This window comes from Plenodomus lingam (genome assembly GCF_022343315.1).
Source record: "Plenodomus lingam strain CAN1 chromosome Unknown contig_11, whole genome shotgun sequence".
In the NCBI taxonomy this organism is placed as follows: Eukaryota; Fungi; Ascomycota; class Dothideomycetes; order Pleosporales; family Leptosphaeriaceae; genus Plenodomus; species Plenodomus lingam.
The window spans coordinates 1,013,399-1,035,470 of record NW_027093929.1 but is presented as its reverse complement, the minus strand read 5'-3'; the positions used below and the strand labels follow the sequence as shown (position 1 = coordinate 1,035,470).

The 22,072-nt window shown below is 47.1% G+C and overlaps 8 protein-coding genes across 8 annotated transcripts; 2 read left to right on the top strand and 6 right to left on the bottom strand.

The window, feature by feature from the left end:
* Positions 1–4,284: 4,284 nt before the first annotated feature.
* Positions 4,285–4,536, top strand: IAQ61_000763 (uncharacterized protein; the record flags this gene model as incomplete). The annotated part of the gene is made up of 1 exon (XM_066094810.1): positions 4,285–4,536. One exon carries the CDS (start codon positions 4,285–4,287, stop codon positions 4,534–4,536), a length of 252 nt encoding a protein of 83 aa, XP_065955118.1.
* A 157-nt stretch (positions 4,537–4,693) lies between these two features.
* IAQ61_000762 (uncharacterized protein) lies at positions 4,694–5,327 on the bottom strand (the record flags this gene model as incomplete). Its single annotated transcript, XM_003842543.1, has 2 exons — positions 4,694–4,950; positions 5,003–5,327. The coding sequence occupies 2 exons, from the start codon at positions 5,325–5,327 to the stop codon at positions 4,694–4,696; spliced, it is 582 nt and encodes a 193-aa protein (XP_003842591.1).
* Positions 5,328–6,546: 1,219 nt separating this feature from the next.
* On the bottom strand, positions 6,547–7,488 carry IAQ61_000761 (uncharacterized protein; the record flags this gene model as incomplete). Its single annotated transcript, XM_066094809.1, has 2 exons — positions 6,547–6,948; positions 7,393–7,488. The coding sequence occupies 2 exons, from the start codon at positions 7,486–7,488 to the stop codon at positions 6,547–6,549; spliced, it is 498 nt and encodes a 165-aa protein (XP_065955117.1).
* A 2,983-nt stretch (positions 7,489–10,471) lies between these two features.
* On the bottom strand, positions 10,472–11,407 carry IAQ61_000760 (uncharacterized protein; the record flags this gene model as incomplete). Its single annotated transcript, XM_003842545.2, has 1 exon — positions 10,472–11,407. One exon carries the CDS (start codon positions 11,405–11,407, stop codon positions 10,472–10,474), a length of 936 nt encoding a protein of 311 aa, XP_003842593.2.
* Positions 11,408–12,188: 781 nt separating this feature from the next.
* Positions 12,189–14,380, bottom strand: IAQ61_000759 (uncharacterized protein; the record flags this gene model as incomplete). The annotated part of the gene is made up of 5 exons (XM_066094808.1): positions 12,189–13,145; positions 13,212–13,612; positions 13,660–13,761; positions 13,873–13,969; positions 14,150–14,380. 5 exons carry the CDS (start codon positions 14,378–14,380, stop codon positions 12,189–12,191), a joined length of 1,788 nt encoding a protein of 595 aa, XP_065955116.1.
* Positions 14,381–15,650: 1,270 nt separating this feature from the next.
* Positions 15,651–16,742, top strand: IAQ61_000758 (uncharacterized protein; the record flags this gene model as incomplete). Its single annotated transcript, XM_003842547.2, has 1 exon — positions 15,651–16,742. One exon carries the CDS (start codon positions 15,651–15,653, stop codon positions 16,740–16,742), a length of 1,092 nt encoding a protein of 363 aa, XP_003842595.2.
* Positions 16,743–17,031: 289 nt separating this feature from the next.
* On the bottom strand, positions 17,032–18,171 carry IAQ61_000757 (uncharacterized protein; the record flags this gene model as incomplete). The annotated part of the gene is made up of 4 exons (XM_003842548.2): positions 17,032–17,264; positions 17,343–17,879; positions 17,973–18,024; positions 18,121–18,171. The coding sequence occupies 4 exons, from the start codon at positions 18,169–18,171 to the stop codon at positions 17,032–17,034; spliced, it is 873 nt and encodes a 290-aa protein (XP_003842596.2).
* A 563-nt stretch (positions 18,172–18,734) lies between these two features.
* Positions 18,735–21,870, bottom strand: IAQ61_000756 (uncharacterized protein; the record flags this gene model as incomplete). Its single annotated transcript, XM_003842549.1, has 9 exons — positions 18,735–19,154; positions 19,206–20,105; positions 20,158–20,261; positions 20,319–20,542; positions 20,591–20,756; positions 20,806–21,177; positions 21,230–21,307; positions 21,361–21,562; positions 21,676–21,870. The coding sequence occupies 9 exons, from the start codon at positions 21,868–21,870 to the stop codon at positions 18,735–18,737; spliced, it is 2,661 nt and encodes an 886-aa protein (XP_003842597.1).
* Positions 21,871–22,072: the final 202 nt, after the last annotated feature.

Sequence of the window (22,072 nt, the reverse complement as noted above, 5' to 3'; positions counted from 1 at the left end):
CTATTAAGTATCTAGTAATCTACATAAAGGCGCTAACTGCCTAATAGCTTCTTTACTAGTAACACTAGAGCTCTAGCTATAGAAGAGCTTGCTTAGATCTAGCCCTTGTCTATTAATCTAGTAAGTTATATTCTTAGTTCTAGCAATTAATTATAAGATATAGGGTATAGGGGACCCTATAGGGGGTTAGGCTAGGTTCTATCTAGGAGAGTTATTAACTAAATATAGTAATCTATACTACCTTAATAGGGTAGTAAACTACTTGCTAACTCTTTATTAAACAGGTCCTTAAACTCTTGTAGTTCTAGTAGTAACTTTATCTTTCTAGTTTTATACTTAGGTTTATAGGGAACTATGCTATTAGTAATATAGATAGTGTGTATATTAATAGGACTTCCCTTATTAATACTTCCTAGATATTTTATTAGGCATAAGTTATATATTACCTATAAAATATCTAGTATATTTATTATAAAAATTTATACCTATATATCTTCCTATTAGGGTCCTTAATTTAGCAACCCTGCTATAACTAAACCTAAGATAATAGAGATATAGGTAGGATATAGGCGTCTCCCGCTCTTTTATACTACTATATTTCCTGCCTTCCTAATTATTAATTTACCTTATAGAATATCTATAATAACGCCCTCTCTACATAGCTATAGTCTACCTAGTATTAGTTAATAGGAGAGACTAGGTACTACATAGGCTAAAAGCTAAGACCGCTAACTATCTAAATTATAGTCTAATACTACTAACTATAAAATTCTTATACCCTTAGTAATTCCCTAGGTATATTATAAGGGTTATAGGGGAATATCTATAAAGTTCCTACTAATCTATCTTACTAACTTTTCCTTAACTATACTAAAATACTAGCACCCTAAATTAACTATTACTTGCACGTTCTCTACTCTACCTAGGAGGAGGGGAATAAAGAAAGGAGGATTATTTAACCTAGCCTTAATATCTAGGGGATACTTAATAGCCTCTACTATTAATAATTCCTTTATTATAGTGTCCTCCTTATACCCCTAACTTAGCCTAAAGTTAGGGGTAGCTAGTTTCCTAAATTAGGGCCGCTTACTAATACTATAACTATCTTAACACCTACTAGTTATAGTAATAGGGTATTAGGGTATACATGTATAAAATAACTACCCTATTTATACTAAGTATAGACCTTTGCTAGTTTCTATATATTAAATAGGTCCTATAGGATCTAGTTAGGACGTAATATTAGTAGTTTAGTAGGTACACTTAATAAGGCTGCTACTTCTACTATATTTATATTACTATCCTAATCTAAGTTAGACTTCTACTAGGGTTCCTTAGACTTACTAGCCTAAAGAAAACCTAGTTCTAGAGAGGCTATTTTAATATCTACTATAATTGTCTTATATTCCTCTATAGCTATATTATAGTTTATCCTAGAGACTCCCCTATTAAGGGAAACTAAGTGTATATAGCTATTAAGAGATTACTAAAGTTATAAAAGCTTCTATTTATTATCCTAGTATAAACCTCCTAACTATATAAGGAGCTATATAAAATTTATAAAGAACTCTATAAAAGGCTAATTTTAGCCCTAATATAAGTGTTCTAATGTAACTTAGGCGCGCTCCTACCTATAATAGTTACTATAATAGAATACTAGGTAGTTAAGAAACCTACTTATATCCTAACGCTTATATGCACTATCCTTAAAGTATAGTGCTATAGCGCACTAGACTATAGGTAATAACTAGGACTAAATATATATAAACCTTGCCTCCTTATCCCTAATAAAGACCTTATCTGCACGCAGTTTAAACTCTATAGTTATTTACTAGGAGGAGAAGTTTACCTTAGTGCTATTATATAGTAAGCTAACTAGGAAGGGTTTATAATATAAGGTAGGGGAGGGTAGAGGTAGTATATTATTAAACCTAGCAGGCTTAGAGGAGGGTTAGGATAGAATCTAATTGCGTATTTCCTTATTCTATTAATATAGTATAGCTATTATAGCAGAGTCTTAAGCCTATTATTCTATTAATCTATAGACCTATTATATTAGCCTTTCTACTATATTAGGTTACACCTAGTTATTCTAAATATCTAGCGTGTCTATCTCTTATTACTATTATAGTATATTTAGAAGAAGATACTAAAATATTATAGACTAGCCTTAAGGGAGAATACAATAAGCGTTAATAATAGTATTTAGTATCTTAAAGGAGAGGTAAGCCCTCCACGCCTTTTTATAGGTGTCTAGTGTGTTCGCTTAGTAGTAGTGTTAGACTTAGTCCGTCTTGTGTTAGACCTAGGCTTGGGCATAAGCCTAAGCCCTTTACACTACTCTTACCTCTACCTTTATTTATTAGTCCTAATCTAGAGCTCTATAGGATACCTAGTTATAAGATTTTAACTTATTATAATACTAAGCTTTCTTTATAAGATTACTAAGTAGGTAGATAAGCTATACCCTAGGGGTATTCTAGCTTAAGGAGGTGTTTAATTATAAGATAAAAGCTAAAGCTTATACTTTATACTAGCTTCTTATCCTTAATAGCTATAGATCTTATATAATAATAGAGTTTATTAAGTACTATAATAAATATAAGATCCTACTTATAATATATCCCCTTTATAGCACTTATACCCTTTAGCTACTTAATATTATAGTATTTACTCCCTTTATAGCTTTTATATAAAGCTTAACTATCTAGTTTTCTAGATAGCTCCTAAGGGCTTATAAGTATTACTAAGAGGGATTTCTACTAGTTATTTAATACTATATAAAGTAATACCTTTAAGAAAAAGCTAATATTAATAGCTTTTAAAGTAATAGGTATCTTACTACTTAACCTTAATATTATCCTTTTAAGGTTTAAAGTACCTATAAATAATAGTAACTAGCCTTCTTTAAGTAATAGTATAACCTTAATATTAAGTATAAGTAATTAGAGAAAGATAGAGTAGTTACTTTATAATACTATAATTAATATCTATAATAAATAGTTAAAGAAGCTTAGCTAGATAATCTATACTATATTAGTAAGAAATACTCTACTTAACTATAAAAATAAACACCTAAGGGCTACCCTAGCTAATAAGAAGAAGCGTAGGAAGTGTAGTAAACCTCTATTATTACCCCCTAATAATAATTATAGTAGTAGTACCTAATTTATTTTACTATTAAAAGTAGAGTAAGTATTTAAGCTTTAGAAGTAAAAGAACCTTAAAGAATAAGAGTTATAATACTAAAAAAGTAAGGTAATTAAGCTTTATAAGTAATAAAAGCTTACTAAAGCTTAACTTATAAAAAAGTATTACCTAAATTAAGTAATTACTAAGAAAGAGTAAAAGGAGAAAGCTACCTAAAAAGCTACTATATATAATAAGTAGAAAACTACTAAGTAACTAGAAAAGTAACTCTAAAATAATATTAAAACGTCCTAAATAGGTAAAAAGTAAATCCTTAAGCCTCCTACTATTATACTAGCTAAGGTAGTTAATAAGGAGCTAGTAGAAGAGGATATAGTAGTAGAGGTAACTTTATAGCATAGGTACCTAATTAGACCCCCTAAAAAGCTACTTATATAATCTAAAATATTTAATCTACTCTAATAGATCTAATAATTATAACTCTAAGAAATCTTGTAATAATAGCTATTATAGGTGGCGCAATATCCTTATTTAGTGGGTGGTGGATTTTGGTGTTAGTGGGCGCTCGGTGGGGGTGGGCGCTCGGTGGTGGATCACGTTACCGGCACCGGTAGGATTCTCGAAGCGACATGTGACTCGCTGCGAGCACCACCAACATGTGGAAGAACGTCGGCAGCATCAGCGCTGCAGGTCGTGCCGGTACGGCACAGCCTGGCGAAGATGAGGTAATGACACTTCCGTATTCTGTATTGATATTTCGCCCATAAGCAGCACAGAAAAGGAGTATGGAAGTAGAAACCGATCACGACCCGCCTCCTGCAACTCTCTCCTCTCTCGTCTACGCACGCCCACTCATGTATTCTGAGTCAGACTCTCTTCATACACTGCTTTTCAACCACTCGTTATCTTCTCTGATCAGCTGGTACTCCTGAGGTCGGCTTCATTTTTGGGATATATCACGAAGGTATTAGCGTCCGTGAATAAGCCCATCCGTTTACGATGTATACCACCAGCTCAATATCTGTGTTCTTCTTCCTTGATATATTCATCGCTCTTGTGGGTTTCTCCACAATTACTACTTCTTCAGTTGACTCAATAATTCCAAGAGCAATTAATACTGCCCCCACCGTAAACATGGCCTGGGATAACGAAGTCGTCGCCGCTGTAGCGGAGGCCTCGAGCACAAACTCTGCAGTGCAAGCAACAATGACTTCGATCGTGATGGATAACGACAAGGAAATGTCAAACAACTCTTTATTGAGTATGGATGGGCTGTTTACTGAGATAATGAGGGCGAAAATGATTATAACAAGGACAGCTGCACGGACTATTATGCTACAAGATACTCAGGGTGGAAGCTTGTGGCTGTTACTCGATCTGCGTTGACCACTTTAATTTCTGGTACTCGCTAAAATTATTCATTAACTTCTCAAAATTTGATTCATGACACAGCATTTTTGGGAATTTGGCGGCTTTAAAAAGAAATATTTACAGCTAATCTTATAGTACAAGGCTCTCCGTGCAAACATGAAAACTAAGCCAATTACTCGTTGATCCAGTCAAAATTGACAAACTGGTTTAGCCAATCTAAAACCCCAGCGTCTTCGACCGGGAAAGTCCATGGCTGTTCGTTTGGAACAACCTCCGCCTGCTGTGCGTTTGCCAGTGGTGCTGCAGCCCACGCGTCGTCCACGAGGGGTGTATCGTAAGGGCCCCAGGAGGGGTCCAAGCCCACAGCACTTGTATTCGTGCCAGCGTTGTATAAGCTGGGGGGGACGGGGTTGTTCACAGGCGGCGCCGCTATTATGAAATTAGTTGGAAGCTCACTGTAAGTAAATAGAGAATAACATACCCCAATAAGTAAATGCATTTTGGCCCGAAGGCCCTGCTGCGTAGGACTGCGCCTTAGGCACAGAAATCTTCTCCTTTTTCGCTGGAGGGCCAGCATCAGAGGACAGTGATGCTGGGCGTTTCCTCTTCCCGGCATCCTCAGGCTTGATGTAGGGCTCATCTGGAGCCCTTCTCAACTTCTTTGGCACCAAGACCCCATTCTCATCATATTTGATGTTATTTTTGCGACCTTTTGGTCGCCCTCGGCCCCTTTTGACAGGGTTTGGAGGGGTGGTTGGGGGTGCAGCTGGAGGAGCAGCGATCTGGAATATGTTGTGATTGTTCATGGTGATATGCTAGCCTGGTCAGACTTGACAAAATAGCAAATGGTCTTGAAACATACCTTTTTTCTCATGTAGAAAATGATTTGATAGAATGGAAGCATAAGAGAAGAGAAGACCCTTTTATGAAGTCACCAAAAGGGAACTAAATTCCCATGTGGCTGCGCCGAATGCTCCTGCATGCTGCATTCTATCCACAACCAAACTTTGTAGGGATTGAGTGTATGTGTGGTCCAGTGTTCGATGCGTGGCATCTCTACTTAGTCTACCAACGCCGCAGAAATAGGAAATGGAGGTTGTGCAAGCCTGGTACAACCAAGAGACTGTAGCCCTCTGCCTATTTGACCTCTAGACATAGCTTATGCTGCCTGAAAATAGATTTTGGTAGGAATCGGTACCAAATTACTGCTCAATCGTAGTCGAAAAGACTAAGAAGCTTAGACTATCACCAGGCGACTACTGCTCGCTGTGTAGAGACCAGGTAGTCGACAAAACTATCAATGATTGGCTTGAGTGTATGTGAGTATCTCTTAGGAGTCCCTGTACAGCGCTCCATGGCATCTAGTCTGAGACTCTAGACAGTTTTCGGCTGCCCTTGTATCTCGCTGTGGAAAGGCTATACTAGGGCTCCATAACGCCGGGAACCACCTATGTAAAGTACTGTAGCGGCCGCCCTATGAGCTTTGTGTGGTTGATGCACGAGTCCAGGAATGTTGACAGCCATACACATTGATCTGTCTCCCTGAGCACAACGGTCGTGCACGGTTCGGATCGCTAACAGTGGCTCGACCTCTATTGTAAGATATATGTAAACGAAACCCGCAGAGTCGAGCCCCGCATAGCTCCAAAGAAGCTAGATCCCATATTAGGTTGTCCAATGCATGATCTTGTGATTATGCATTGGATATAGTCACTCAGTTGACGCACATTTGACCATCAGACTTTGTAAAGCGTGCATATCGAGTGAGAGCTGATCTCGTAGTCGGCGGAATGCCTTCAAACTCCTGCAACAGTGGAAGAGTATTTAGCCATTGGCTTAGAGCAATAGTGTTATTCACAGATGGAAGAGAGGACTACCAAACCCAGCGGGAATACAGCAGGAATATCAGCTGCGATTGGACCATGCTGTCGAGATATCTTGTATAACCCTTTGCGTGCCCACAGTCGAAGTGGTCAGTGCCAAAGAATTCGAGAGGTATCCTGAAGCGCTCTTCCCCCATCCATTCTAGCACGACACAAAGAATGATACATTCATTGCTGTGTTGATTTGTGATCCTCGAGAATTGTCATTATGGTATTTGGCAACGGGACCATTGCAGTGTGCCCTGAGAGTGGCGGGGCCACTCCTTAGCGAGACGATTGGACAGTCAGGGTGGGACACCTTCTGTTTCTGAGCCTCAATGAATCTCTCATTGTTGCCCTCGATCAGCTTGCATTTGTATTGGGACTTTGATGGTATGCCTGGTGTTGTTACCTTGGGTCGTGACTGGCTTTCTGCATTAGCCGCCGTTACCTTTGCATGTAGTGGAACACCATTAGAGTCACCACAATTGTCGGTACGATTAGGAAGCCTATGTGTTTTTCCATTAGGGCTCGGGAATTGATCTTTAGTTCGAGGTCTTTTAGTCTCGGGCACACGATGCCTCTGTATGTTTGCTTGTTTGGTCGCGATTGTAAAATACTGTATATTTTGTCCCAGCCTCGTATGCGATGGTGGATATCGAAATACAAGAGCTAACCCCGGGCTCGAGGACGCTATATATAATAGTGGCTAGATCAAAGATAGTCAAGACTTTGCGAAAGTCGAAGCCTTGAAGCTGTTCGACGATGGTGTCCTCCGTATCCCAAAATGGCAATCGCCGCTGAGGTTCTCGTTTGAGCTGCATTAACATGACGACAGAGCAATATATACTTATGAGCACGCTTCCCTTGTTTCACAACTGCTGGTTTGTCGTCGCAAGATGGTTACTCTTGTGGACTATCATATTCCAGCGCTTGTCGACATTTCGATCATTTCAGCCCAGTCATCTATAATCAATTGCTTATTCTACCAAGGCTATTTGTTCATTACAAACGAAGCAGTAATTCTAGAAGCTCCTATCAATTCCACTGCAATCTTGGCAAGGTTCTCAAATTGGAGATGTAGCGTTGTAGACATTCTCAACATTGCTTAGCGAGTATGTTTCGCCTCGTTCACCATCTGCGTGCCGTAAATCACACAGGTGTAAGATACATTTGCCGATAGAGTGGCAGGGAAGTCTCTATACATAGCCACTAGTATTCTCCATAGGCGGTCTCTCGCGGTCTCAACCACTTGTTGGACAAGTTGCTTGCGCTGACGTTCATCAGGGAGCGACATCTCCAGCCACATGGCTTACAGCACTCTAATTAGTTCACCAGGGGTAGCTTATCAAATATGCTCCAATATTGTACGAGATTACGACTCGTATAATCTCTAGAAAATATCAATTCCACCACTATTGGTGGTTCTCAGTGGCTGATTCGACAAGATATGGGACTAGTATCTGCTTAGTTTGGCGAAGCCGCACCTGCACACTGATCCAAATTGTATTTTGATAACGTAGCAGCGTCTAAACCAGAACATGGTTAGTAATTCCTGAACTTTATGAGGATGGGATTAGATTATTGGACCCCAAAGTGTTCCTTCGCATCGATCCTTGTTTTGTTGTGAGCAGTAGGGATGATCTCCATGGCCTCTTTTACTGCTTGTAATAGCTTCCACAACATAACATACTCTTACGCAGCATGTTTGTAAGTTCAGATGTTGGCTTTGGCTTGGCACTCGATTATGCAGTTATTAACTGCGAACCAAACGTTAGCTAACTGTCACAATGACGGCTCTTGCGCTAAGTACTAGTAAACCATGCGACGGGAACTTTCAAAAAACAAGTTGCTAATGATCTGATCTGAAAGAACAACTTTGTTGGTATGCAAGCATGCTTCCCCGACAACCCACATCAATCGACTGGACAACAAGTCCATGTACGAGTACAGTACCTATAGCAGATGCCTATGGCATGTGACTAATCTTCTTGTATTTGTAGTTCTCGCATCAGACTAAAAACTACACGTCTACACGATACGAAGTGCCTGGTCTATGTTGTATTCTTGGATTAGTTGCTGCGAAATAAACTACTACGGAGCTTGGGAAGATTGTAATATTAGCTTATCTTCTTACTTACCGGGACTCTGCCTAGCGTCCTCCATAATAACAGTTTGAGTTACTATCCCAGTAGGGAAACAAACATTCGACGACGTGACTGTGAATCCTGTATTCTTCTACAATCGCATCGAGAACGACATCATGAGACGTAATTTGATGCGCAAAGAAATTGTTGCGCGATAATACAAGGAACATGAGTCTCAAAAAGGTCAAGCGGAACAAGATGTTGGGATATCGCGCCTTAATACATACCGGCAAAGAGATTAGCATAGTGAGAAAGCATTTTTACAACGATAGCATTAAAGAATCATTTTGACAATTATCACGTTGGATGCGGGAGATTCATTTTACATAGCCGGAGCGGTTATCGGCAACATACTGTGGCAAAGCCAAAGCTTTACAGATAAATCAGATTGCTCAGAACATGCAAATGGCCTACATCCCGAAAAAGTTAAATCAAACTTTTGAGGGACTCAACATGGGGATTGTTTGTCCTGGATAGGATAAATCTGATTTGATCGAGGGCAGCAAGAGCCCGACCATTCTGCTCAGGTCCAAGTGCTCGCCAGCCTCAGTCTCAAAAGCTCAGCCTTCAGCACTCGAAACTTTACCGAAAACTGTTCAGCCCCAAAACGGCATAATCACAGCCCATGTATCAAAGGACTAACTATACACAAGTACCATAAATGAAACCCATAGGATACATAACAACATCCCATATTTGCAATCGAAAATGGTCAGGATTTGGTCAGCCCGGCCGGCTGGTGATGAATCATCATTGGACACATACGAATTCACAGGAAGGGTTAGAGGAAGGTCGAATCTTAGTACACGTGCCAGTATCCATGATCTTACAATTGGTATGATAGTAATCCGAAAACGTAGTACTCTATACGAAGTGACCCCACTAGGTCAAAGGTGCACAATGACGTTAAAGAGCCTAGCAAAATTATGGATAGAAGCATGATAGATTCTTGGTTGTTGAATCACACGTGGACTCAATTGGGTGGAGTGTTAATAACAGTACGTGGCATGTACCCATGCAACAAAGGCAAGCAGCCGAGTGGTAGTAGGTGGAACGAGTATGAGTAAAAGGCCAATTCCATGGTTGCTGTTTGTATCAGAAACTGTTGAAGGCCCTTGGTGATCGTACCATAGTAAGTCGGAGATACTACTACGGAGTAAGGGCAAAATTGCGAGTACGAGGCGCGAGCCATGGTTCCAAGTGCGTCTGCGTCCGTTGAGAGCCTTGCCTACCATATCATACTAAAGTAGGCAGAGCATAGCTGGAACTGCATTGTAACGGCCATGAGTACGAGGCGCGAACCATGATCATCAAGTCCATCAGTGACCAACAGAAACACAGATAGTGTCCACAAGGCTTAGAGTTGCGTGGTCTATGGTCAGTGGGTGCCCTACTGCAAGTGAAGTGCATTTCCCACAACCATGTTATAATTTGGTGCTCATGTAGACTAGGAGTATCTTCGGTCATATGATCAGTGTTTGCTGGTTCGATCTAAGCATTAGTTTACAAAATGGTTGTTAGCGTCAGCCTTGCGGCTAAGGGGCGGGTACCATAGTATGGTAGACTAGTGATTGTGAGGCTAGTTGTTAGTGAACCGCTCATCACAGATTTATGTAGGGCTGTGCACAGGTATCACTGGGTCTGGAATTTGAACTTTTTTTTGTATTCATGAGTAATTTCGGTACGTTGTAGCATGAACCACATGTCACTACCTGCTCTGCCCTGCGCCCAATCTCATTGGCAATGAAACCTTTGCAATGAGAAGGGTGAATAACTTGAAAGGAAAAAGGAAAAGGAGCTATAAGCTCTTGACATTGGGGAGAATGAATACCATGAAAGAGAAAATGAAAAGCAGCCATGACCTTCCTGTAACTCTTCGACAAGAATCTGTTCACCAAGTCAATGCTCATGTTTCCGAGTCCGTCGAGTTTGCTCAGTCTTTCAGGCTGTGCCAACGACTGCAGACTGAAGCGCTTTCTTCTTCTCTTTCATCTCCTCAGCCTTGGCCTCCTCGATCGTCAGAGCAATGTCCTGGGGGTACAGTCGGTACAAGTACCAGTGCTTCTTGGCGTACTTGATGGCGATTGCCGAGTCTGTCTCCGCAAACGTGGGCACCCGCTGGTTCGCAAGCAGCGACTTCATGTACGGGCTCTGGTATTCGCCCTTGGCAAGCGGCCAGTACTCCAAGCACTCGAGGTACGAGTGAAAGTTCCGGTCGGAATCGGTCTTGAGCTCAGCCTTGCGCTGTGCGCGGCGTTGACGCTCGAGGGCGGCGGCGGCTTCCTCCTCTGCGGCTTCTCGACGCTGTCTTTCCATGGCTTCCATGCGCTGGAAGATCTCGCGATGCTGCTTTTCGGCGGCGGCAGCGAGACGGGCGGCCTTGCGGCGTTTCTCTTCGAACCGCGCTTGCTCTTGTCGTCTGGCGATTTCGATCTGGGCCAGGCAGTCTTTCTCCAAAGCTAGTCGCTTTGCTGTGGCCATCTCCGCCTCGGTCAGGCCGTCTGCAGAGCGCTTTGTCGGAGCGCCCTGCTGACTGACCATCCTCCCGAGGGAATAAGCTGGTAAACTACTGCCTTGGTATTTGTCGTGAGGAGGAGGCGGGGGAAGATTCGAGTAGCCCTGATATTGGGCGGGAGGATGAGGATGTGGTAAGGTGCTCCCGGACCAGCCGAGAGCACCAGAAGACGGAGCTGATAATGCAGTCTGATACAGGCCTGCCTGCCCCATGGTAAACGCACTTGGTGAGTATAGCTGCGGGGAGTATGAAGGAACGGCCTGCTGAGCAGGTGCTGGCTGAGACTGGGGCGGAAGCCACCTGCCTCCCTCTTGCTGGGGGCGCATCTGCTGGCATTGTCGGGACTGGTACCCAGGGAACATGTTGGATATTGTGGTATATATTGTGATATTTTGGATGAAGGTATAGAGGATTGGAGGAAAGAAAAAAGGAGGTGGGAGGGTGTGAGCTTTTATGTGTAGAGTGAGCGCGTCCTTTACTTATTGAGACAACAGTTTGCGTTTGGTGGCTGCACCACCCATTCACCTCAGTTATCTTCGGCCAATGAGAAGCCATGATTCACAGTGTCACACAATATTCTGTTCCATTTGTATTGAAAAGTTCCGTGATCCTATTGTCTGGCGCGTCGTGGTGGGATTGGGTGAAATTATATTCCTCGCACGCTAGTGGTACAGTGACAGTGACTGTTAATAGCCTCCCAATTGTACCGGAGCAGAAGGGATATGGCAAAAGTCATGAGGAATTTTCTCAATTATTTCGGTGCATTATATGGGTCATGTGAACATGAGCCCCCATGTTTCTATCGTTAACATAGCTATTCATCCATTGTCTTTTTGACAGCCCATGATCCCAAAGCTACCCGAGATACATGCAAATGTGCATCCTCAGTCTTCAACATTAGAGACAAAGGCTTGTCAAGCCAACGGCGTAATAAGCTCTGTAAGAGTCAATCGAGTCCAGCTGTACAACTACCCGCGATGCATCCAGTCACGCGTAATCCTTCCATCCAACATGCTAGATGACGTAACAAGATGAAGTAACAAGTCATCGTACGGTCCTCAAATGCAAGCGTGTTGTCGTCGATTCTCAGTGCACTTCCCAAAAACAACCGTTTGGAGCTGCCCAGACTGCCTATACAGCGTCCTAAGTATCGTCCGTATTGCCAGTATTTGCGCTAAAGACTGAGCCCGGAGTTGTGGAGCGCGATGCGGCAAGTTCAGAGCTGCTATAATGACTGTACTTTGCTACAGCGAGCTTACCCTTTGGCGTCTTGGGTGTCTTTGGCGTGACAGGCGTCTTGGGCTCTTTGACTGTCTTAGACATCTTGGGTGTCCTGGGTGTCTTCGGGGCCTCTGAAGGTTCGTATTTCAACTCCTGGTCGCCTTCGTTCTGGCCAATGAAAGGGTACTGCTCTTGAATGAAGCTGTCCATATCAGGATTAGGAGATGGGTGCGTCGGAGTGCGGCCCGACTGCAAATCGTGGGCCAGCATCCAGACGTTGGAGAGTGTATACGGGGCCTGAGTCTCTTGACAGTACTGAACACAGCGGGAGAAGATGCCACCATCTACGCCTACTTTGGGATGCTTGATCATGCCAGTGCATAGGTTGCGCACATAGTAGTTGAGAGCCTGCGGGGACTCGTTCGCATCGAGACGCATGAGATCAGTGGCCAAGACGTCGTCGGCTTGCTTGTAGGCAGTAGTAAGATTATCCTCCCAATCTTCACCAAACTTGGCTCTGCCCAATTTGATCGCGGTCGTGCATTTTACCGAGCACGTGTTACGAAGGTAGGGTGGCTCGATTGTTCGGTGTGCATGGAGCGCGTCAACAATGTTACGAGGACCCCATTCGCGGGCGTACAGGCGGAGCGCTACGGTAGGCCGTGATATGGATTGGAAGAAGTAAACAATAACCTCTGTGTCCGTCAAGGGCATATGCGGGATCTCGACGAGGGACGGAGGCAGCATCTTGTCAAGGCTGTGCATCTTGCGCTTGTGCAACGATGTCGAAGATCTCTTGGTCAAGTTGCCAGGTCCGATTCGGCCAGGCGTCAACGGTGTCTGGGGTAGAGTTGGCAGCTGGACATTGGATGGATTGTTCTGATAGGCATGTCAGAATATGGTCATGGTAAAAATTGACCATCAGGTCAGACAGCAGATACATACAGTGGCTTTGGATAGAGGCGTGCCCGTCATGGGGGGAGCAAGATCATCTGGTATCGCGATCTGAAGCTGCTTTCGAATTTTCATGCGACGACCTCTGGAATGCTCTTCATACAGAGCGCGTCCGTCTGCCTCTTCATCACCACAATCACCGTAGTCACACGGTCCTTGCGACGGGCTACGCGGGCGTTTAGCATTGTCATTTCGGCGCCAGCTCTTGGGCTGCTGGATCACAGCAGTCTTCAACTCGTTGTAGGTGTGCGCGCCTTGATTTCCAAGCATGGACTTCAGACGGGCATTCTCGTATTCCACAGTGGCGAGGCGTTGAGTGAGGTGCTGAACGACGGACTCGATGTTCTGATTGAATACAAGCACTTCAGCGATGATCCCATCATGTTCCGCAACTGGCTATGTCAGTATGTTTCGCAAAAAGTGAAGACGGTGCACCAACCTTGCTGTCCGTTGTACGCGGTCGCATTGCGCAGACTGTCAACCCGAAGAGCGAGCTCATCCGTGTCGGTCTGTGGTAAGAGGACGGGATCGTCGCTACCGTCTATGATGGCGTTAACAGAACCGCAAATGGTGCAATCCTGGCTCTCCAGAGGAACCAGACGATACCCCGGACTGCGCAAACATTGCGCTGCCAGTTGGGGAGAGAGCTTACCTTGGACATTCGTCGTGCTCGCTACGAAGGGCAGGTGTAACCCTTGCGCGTCATGCGGTTCAAAGTCGTCTCGAAACATTCCGTACAGTATTTCCTGCTGAATGTGGTGGTCAGTCTTAATCTTGTGGCCAATACAATCCAGGTTACAAGACCTGGGGATGTTTTGGCCAGTAGAGTTTGTTGTGACGTTAATCTGAGGGGAGATGGCACTCCAGATGGAAAGTGCGCCAACACCACAGCAACGCGAGCGGGGCAGCAAACACTCGGGATCACGAACCTCTGAGTTCTCCATCTTGTACATGCAAATCGAGTCGTCAGAGTAGCTGTTTGGCGCGAAATTGGCCTGCGTCGGAACGCCTTCGGTGCGCATTCCTTGCAGCTCAGAGTCGTTGCTGTCGAGGGAGGGCGCAAGTAGCGATATAGTAGAAGGTGCGCTTGGAGAAATCGTTCGCAGCCTCATGTCTGAATCTTCGGTCGACTCTTCTCGTTTGATCGTAGGTTCAGACATGTTGTTGTTGGTAGGTTCGTGAGGAGGTCGGGTTGTATGGGTTATATAGGTGTATTTGAAACTCGAAAAAATCCTGTTGCCACCGTTTGTTTGCACATGACGCAACCCTAGTGACTTTGAAACGATGAATGTGACTGTGAACATGAATGCACCACCTCGCGATTCAAACGGTGATTGAAAAACTTCAAGTGCGGTATATGGAATTATGCCTCACTCAAGCGCAGCTTGCAGGGTAGTCTGCCTTGCTGCAAATACATGGTGCGGCGTGCTTGCGCTTGTGGCAATCGTCCATGGGATTGGCTTCGTCTCAAAGGCGCGAGAAGCAGACTACCTGCTACTCAGATATGCTGCTGCAGAGGAATAGCAAAAAATGACTTTAAGCCAAAGAAGAGATCGCGGAACAGGTAGAAAGGAAGCAGGTGTTACTTGGCCGCGATAACTCGGCTTGACTAGTGAGAATGAGGATGATAATGACAAGACAGCCAGGATTACAAGTGAGGTTGCAAGACCAGACGAATTTGAATGCTTATCAAGGTAAGAATTGAATGAGATTGGCAAAGGAGAGAAACACGATATCAGCATGTGTGAACTTATTGTAAGAGATTTGTCGTTGAACCCACACGCGGAAGCATACTGCGCAGATTCAATGAGTTGAGAGGATACTCTCACCGACTCCTACCTTTTTACATTGCTTCCACGCTGCACTCTGCGATCAAATGGACATATTCCAGCGTTGACATGGCGAAACTGTGAGAAGAGAGACTGTTCCATGGACCCGTCTTGACCCGAAAAAGATCACTGAAAACGATACTTTGCAGTAAATTCACCAAGAGACAGATTATCGGCCATCGGCAAAGAGGGAGGAAGAGGGTGTTTGATGTTGTTGAATGTCTGCCCTGACGCGTGCAGTTGATGTGACGTCTGGCTCTGACATGGGATGCGTTGGTCCGTGCGAAGTACCGTAACGTAGGTACCCATCGCTTTATCGAATGGAACTACAACTCTACATTCTACAAACCAAAAAATTGACAAGATGAAACGAGCACAGAAACACTTGAACCATCAACTCCAAGCCCAAAGACCCAACTCAGAAATAAAAAGACGAAAGTAAGAAAAACCACTTTCCAATCGCATCCGAACCAATCCCTCGAGCTCATCAAGATACCGAGGCTTAAACACATCTATCGATAAGTCCAAACATCCCAAACAATCAACCACAACATTGAACAACACCTCTCTTCCTCCCCAATCCTCCCTCCCTCAAAAAACCATGCCACCAACAACCATCCTCATCGTCGGCGCCGGCGCAATCGGCGCCTTCTACGCCTCACGCCTCGCCCTCGCCCCCAACGTCTCCGTCTCGGTAATCTGCCGCTCCAACTACACCGCCGTCTCCAGCTCGGGCTTCAGCCTGACATCCCCCCAATACGGAGACTACAACTTCGTGCCCGCACACACATTCCGGGACACCGAGGAGGCACGCGCAAGCGGCATCGCCTGGGACTACATAGTTGTGTCTACAAAGGCGCTTCCGGACGTGAGCGACGACAGCGCCATTCTGACGGGGCTGGTGGGTGGCGAGACGGCGATTGTGCTGATTCAGAATGGGTTGGGGGTCGAGGAGCCGTATAGGACGAGGTTTCCACAAGCCCCGATTTGCTCGGCGGTGACGATTGCGTCGTGTGCGCAACCGCAGCCCGGGGTGATTGTACACAATCGCTGGACGCGAATCAACAGCGGGCCATATCTTCCTCATCTCGACACCCTACCCAGCACCAACAGCACCACCACCAGTCCCACCACCACCAACGGCACCCCCCTCCCCACCGACCCAACCGCCATCCACAAAAACGAAACCTTCATCCGCCTCCTCGTCACCGGCGGCATCAAAGACGCAACCCCCTACCCGCACTCAAAACTGCAACTCCTCCGATGGCACAAACTCGCCATCAACGCCTCCTTCAACCCAAGCTCCGTCCTCACCCTCTGCCCCCCCAACCACACCCTCGCCTCCGACCCGGAATCCCGCCTCCACCTGCTCGCCACCATGCACGAGATCCTCGCGACCGCGCCCAAGATCCTCGGCGAACCCATGCCCGAGGACTTTGCGTCCCCCGAGCAAATCATTGCTAGTACGCTGAGGAATACGAGTGGTAGTCGGCCGAGTATGGCGTTGGATTGGCTGGGTGGCAAGAGGCTTGAGATGGAGGTCATCCTTGGGAATCCGATTCGTATGGCGAGGGAGAGGGGGTTGGAGATGCCGCGGTTGCAGAGTTTGTATGCGCTGGTGAGGATGGCGCAGCAGGTTAGGGAGAGGGAGGGGAGGGAAGCGAGGGAGGAGAGGGGGGGGAGTAGGATGTAGATGGGTGGATTTGGGTGTGTGTGTGTGTGTGTGTGTATGTGTGTGTGTGTGTGTGTGTGTGTGTGTGTGTGTGTGTTGCATTTTGGACTGGAGAGTCGCTTCGTACATACATGTGCATAGCATTTGGCACCTTTTCCTCACTTGAATAAATGTTTGATTCGAGTCGACGAAATAGATACTCCACAATCACACATAATCTCCCCACAAACCCAGCCTGCCACCCCTCTTACCCCTTGCAAACCCAACGTCCAAGATCAAGATCCGTACTCTTACAACACCCACCAAACCCTCAAATCAACCCCCCCTTTCCCTCCCCATCCCCCTTATCCGGCCCCACCGGACTCGTAGCCGCAAAAAACAAAACCTTGATAGCAATGGCAAAGCCGGCATGCAGGACGAGCACGACGATGAGGAGGATCTTGCTCGTCTTTGCCTCTGTGGTGCTGAGGACGGGGTAGAGGTTGCGGAGGAGAAAAAAGGCGCTAAAGGCGAGGCCGAGGGCGGCGAAGATGTAGTTGAGGACTGTGTGGGGGGGAGGGGAGGTTAGTGTATGAGGGAGGTACGAGTGTGTGTGAGAGAGAAAGGAGAGCATAAACTTACTACTAACCGGACTCCAACTCACCAACGCCACCAAAATCCAAACCAAATTCGCATACCCATACAAACAAGCACACTCCAGCAAATTCGCACTCTCACTCCCATACCACCGCAACACCGCCCACAACCCCACAGGCACCAGCCCCGTATACCCATACACCAACCCCGCCGCCCCACTCAACAGGCGGAAATCATAGGCAAAATGCTGTTTGCCCTGGCTAGCAAGGTACTGGTTGATAGTGCCGGTGAGGAAGAGGATGACGACGACGGTGGTAGCGATCCAGACGGGGCCGTAGAGATCGGGGTTACCTTCTAGGACGTCGAGGAAGTTTGCGCGGGGAAAGATGGTGGCGGTGCAGCGGCGGAGGACTTCGGCTGTGTCGACGTCGAAGGCTTGGGCGTAGAAGGAGAGGGTCCAGAGGTAGTGTTTGCGGGAGGAGGAGGAGGAGGGGGAGGAGGTGGCGGGGCCGGGGAGGAAGGAGGGGTTGTCGGGTTGGATTTTGGAGGTGTTGCGGGTGATCGAGGGTTGGGATTCAAAGTCTGGGTTGGGGGGGGGGGTGGTGAGTACGTTGGATTTGGGTGTGGTGTGTTGGCTATGGAATGAGTGGAGGGAAACAAACAGGCCAGACATACCGGAACGATGAAACTCCAGATCCTCTTGGAGATCTGTATGTCCTAGGTCACCCTAGAGAAATCGAATCGTCAGCACGTTCATTCTCTTTTATTCTCCCGTCCCCATGCCATCCCCCCCCCCCCCCCTCCCCCCAAGAGAAAAACATACCTCCTGGCCAACATCAACATCAACAACAAAATCATACCCTCGATTCGCCATACCGCGCGCTGTCAAAACGTCGACCTTTTTCGCGTAGTTTGGCGTTGTCTGGCGCAACAGGTCTGGCTTACTCGCAGCAAGTTCGCAGTGCAGCTGGCCAGATATGCCCCGTTGACGTCGGCGCCGGCGCTCGCGTCGCGTCCGTGCACAAGCGCACCCGCGGGGGATTCGGAGCGGGCGGTCGGATTTCAAGGGTTCACGGTACGCGGTGATTGGTTGGTTGGTTGGTTGGTTGGTTCATCTCGACCTTGCGGTGTTTTATAATGGCATTGGGAGAATGGCAATCTTGATGCAAGTCTAATATCTAGCGTTACGACTGCCTGCCTGAATTCAACGATTGTGCTCAAGCCTTGGCTGATGTGCCTATATCCAAGGCATTTTTTCGACATTTTCAAAAGGTGACATTGTATCGCATCGTCTCATGGCCACACACCTTTCATGACCAACACTTCTTCACACTCGGAACACGTGTATATATACCTACATCTACGGATCTATGCCTCTAAAGGCCATGTATGCAGTACCAGGTTACCGTAAACATTTCTCGCCAGTATGACCACCATCTACGGCTCCGGCTCGCCCTTGACCTGCAAAGGCTCAATGTTCCAAATCGCCTCCGCATACTCGTCGATGCACCTATCACTTGAGAAGAAGCCCATTCTCGCGACCGTGGTAATCGTCTTGGTGAGCCATTCTTCCTGGTTCTTGTAGCTCTCGTCAATGAGCTCCTGCGTCTTGATGTATGACGCAAAGTCGTCCGAGACGAGGTAGTAGTCACCGTGCTCGACGATGCCGTTGATAAGGGCGGAGAATTGCTCGGCGTCGCCAAACGCACCCTTGTGAATGTGGTCAAATACAGTAGCCAGCTGGGGATCAAGCTGGTACTGCGAGTAGAGATGAGCATGGCGGAGGTCCTCAACGTCTTCGGCGAGGTTACCAAAGAGGAAGATGTTATTCTCTCCAATCTCGCGAGTGATCTCAATCTATCGGCAGGTTAGTGTCCACTCATCGTTTCCAAGACAGTGAGCACTTACGTTGGCACCATCGCAGGTACCGATGATCAGGCCACCGTTGAGGCAGAACTTCATATTACTTGTACCAGAAGCCTCGGTACCAGCGGTAGAAATATGCTCGCTGATGTCGCTAGCAGGGCAGATAATCTCCGCCTTGCTGACGTTGTAGTCGCCAAGGAAAATGACCTTGAGCGCATCACCGACGTCCTTGTCGTTGTTGACCACATCACCAACCTTGTTGATAAGGTGGATGACGGTCTTGGCCATCCAGTATCCTGGCGCGGCCTTGCCACCAAAGATGGACACGCGGGGCACCAGCTTCTTCCTCTCCTCGGGCGACATGGCCTTGATTTGAAGATATCGGTGGATGACACCAAAGATGTTCAACTGCTGTCGCTTGTACTCATGAATACGCTTGACTTGAACATCGAAGAGGGCGGATGGGCTGACGGTGACGCCGTTGTGTTCCTGAATGTGCTTTGCCAGTCGTACTTTGTTGGCATACTTGATCTCCTGGAACTCCTTTCGGAACTCCTTGTCGTCGACAAAAGCCTCCAGCTTGTGGAGCAAGGTGAGGTCCTTGAGGAAGTCGTGACCACCAAGCTTGGAGGCGATCAAGGCTGAAAGCCTGGGGTTGGCCTGGTGCAACCATCTGCGAGGCGTGATTCCGTTGGTCACGTTTGTGAACTTGTCGGGCCCGTAGATCTTGACGAAATCCTTGAAGATGGTCGTCTTGATCAAATCGGAGTGGAGCTCAGCTACACCGTTGACCTTGTGGGATCCAATCAACGCGAGGTAGGCCATGCGAACCATCTTGGGCTGTGACTCTTCGATGATGGAAACACGCCCGAGCATATCGCGCTCCTTGGGGAAGTTGCGCTCGACGAATTGCAGGAAGTTGAGATTGATATCATATATGATCTGGTTCAATGTCAGATGTGAAATACTGTTCGCCGTCTTTCTCTCCACATACCTGGAGGTGGCGGGGGAGAAGGTGCTGCATCAGGGGAACAGACCACTTCTCGAGCGCCTCAGGGAGGACAGTATGGTTGGTATATCCAAAAGTCTTCTGGACAACTACATCCTGTCAGTGACTGTGTGTTGAGTGCAGAGTAGAATAAAACAGCCACGTACTGTTCCATGCATCATCCCACTCGAGGCCCTCGATATCAACCAAGATGCGCTGAAGCTCGGGAATGGCGAGGGTCGGGTGAGTGTCGTTGAGCTGGATAGCAACCTGGTTGGGAAACTCTTTCCACGCACGCTTGCTCTTCTTGAACCGTCGGACGATGTCGTAGAGGGAGGCAGCGCACCAAAAGTATTGCTGCTTCAGCCGGAGCTCCTTGCCACGCTCAAGGCTGCGATGATTAGCGTCGTTCTTGGAGAGCAAATACATGTAGGCTTACTTGTCGTTGGGGTAAAGCACCGCGGAAATGGTTTCAGCACGCTGCTGATCCGCTACCGAGCTTTCGTACTCGCCCGAGTTGAACTTTTGGAAATCAAACTCGCCACTCGCAGCCTTGCTTCCCCAGAGACGGAGATTGTTGCAAGCGCCAGTCTTGTATCCAGGAACTACCCAAGTCAGTAGGGTACCATGTGTGCTTCTGCCATTTTGACCTACTTGGTACATCGAAAGCAACAGCCTGGACAATCTCTCCGCCCTCCCACGAGCTCTGTGGCTTGCCCTCGTCGTCCTGCCAGCGGTTGACATGACCGTAGAACTGGATGTCGACGACAATATCATGACGCTGGAACTCCCAGGGGTTGAAATCGAGCCAGTAGTCTGGGACCTCGACCTGGTATCCATCGACAATCTCCTGCTTAAAGATACCATAGCGGTAGCGCAGGCCGTACCCCCATGCAGGGTAATTGAGCGACGCCATCGAGTCGAGGAAGCAGGCAGCGAGACGTCCGAGACCGCCGTTGCCGAGGGCAGCGTCATGCTCCTGGGAGATGATGTCTTCCATGCGGAAACCGATATCGCCGAGGCCCTCTGCAAGAGTGTTAGCAGAGCCAGATGGAATTTCTGGAGGATGTAGACCTACTCGCAGCCACCTCTTTCTGCTCGACGTTGAGCATGGCGTTGTCCAAGGCTCGACCCATCAAGAACTCGAGGGATAGATCTATGCACATCAGCCATTGGCTCCCAAGAGCAGTGTCCTCGGTGACTACCCACAGTATACACGCTTCTGGTCAGCAAACGTCTGGCTTTGCTGTGTCTTATTCCAGTCCAGAACCAGACGGTCCCTGAAGGCCAGCGCCGTTCCAGCATATGCAGCCGACTCATCGCAGTTGAAGAGCGAACGAGCGAGCGTCGTCTCAATATGGCGAACCGTGTCTTTTGTGAACTCGTCTGATGTGGTAAAGGGCTTGGGCATCTGTTGCGGTGGATGATCAGCACGACACATTCCATCTACCCTCTGGTACCCATCGAAGTGCCCCGCGCTGCGCAAGACGCTACCGGTACCGAAGAGGGCCAAAGAAGACTGACAAATTTCCTCCATGCCTCACGCTGGGGCTCTGGGATACTCGCTTCCACGCTCTTGATGTCGCTGGGGCCGAAACCCGTGACGGTTCTCTTGTGCTTGGGACGAGTGAAGTTGGCAGGACCGACAGGACCCTTGAAGTCGCTGAGCGGGGCGCTCGTCGAGGGCTTGCGCTCGCGGGGAGGAGGGTTTGCAGCCATGATGAGAGATGGAATGGCAGAGAAAGGGCGAGATTGGATGAGAGAGGGTCGCTATCTAAGAGAGGAGGGCGGGGTAGAGGGGTTGTATGGCTGCCGGTCCCGAGGAAGAAGGGCAATTGACAAAAGTCAGGCAAGAAAGGAGCAGAGGGGCAGAGCAGAGGGGCAGAGCAGGAGCTGCAAGCTTTATAAAGCCGATAGGGCA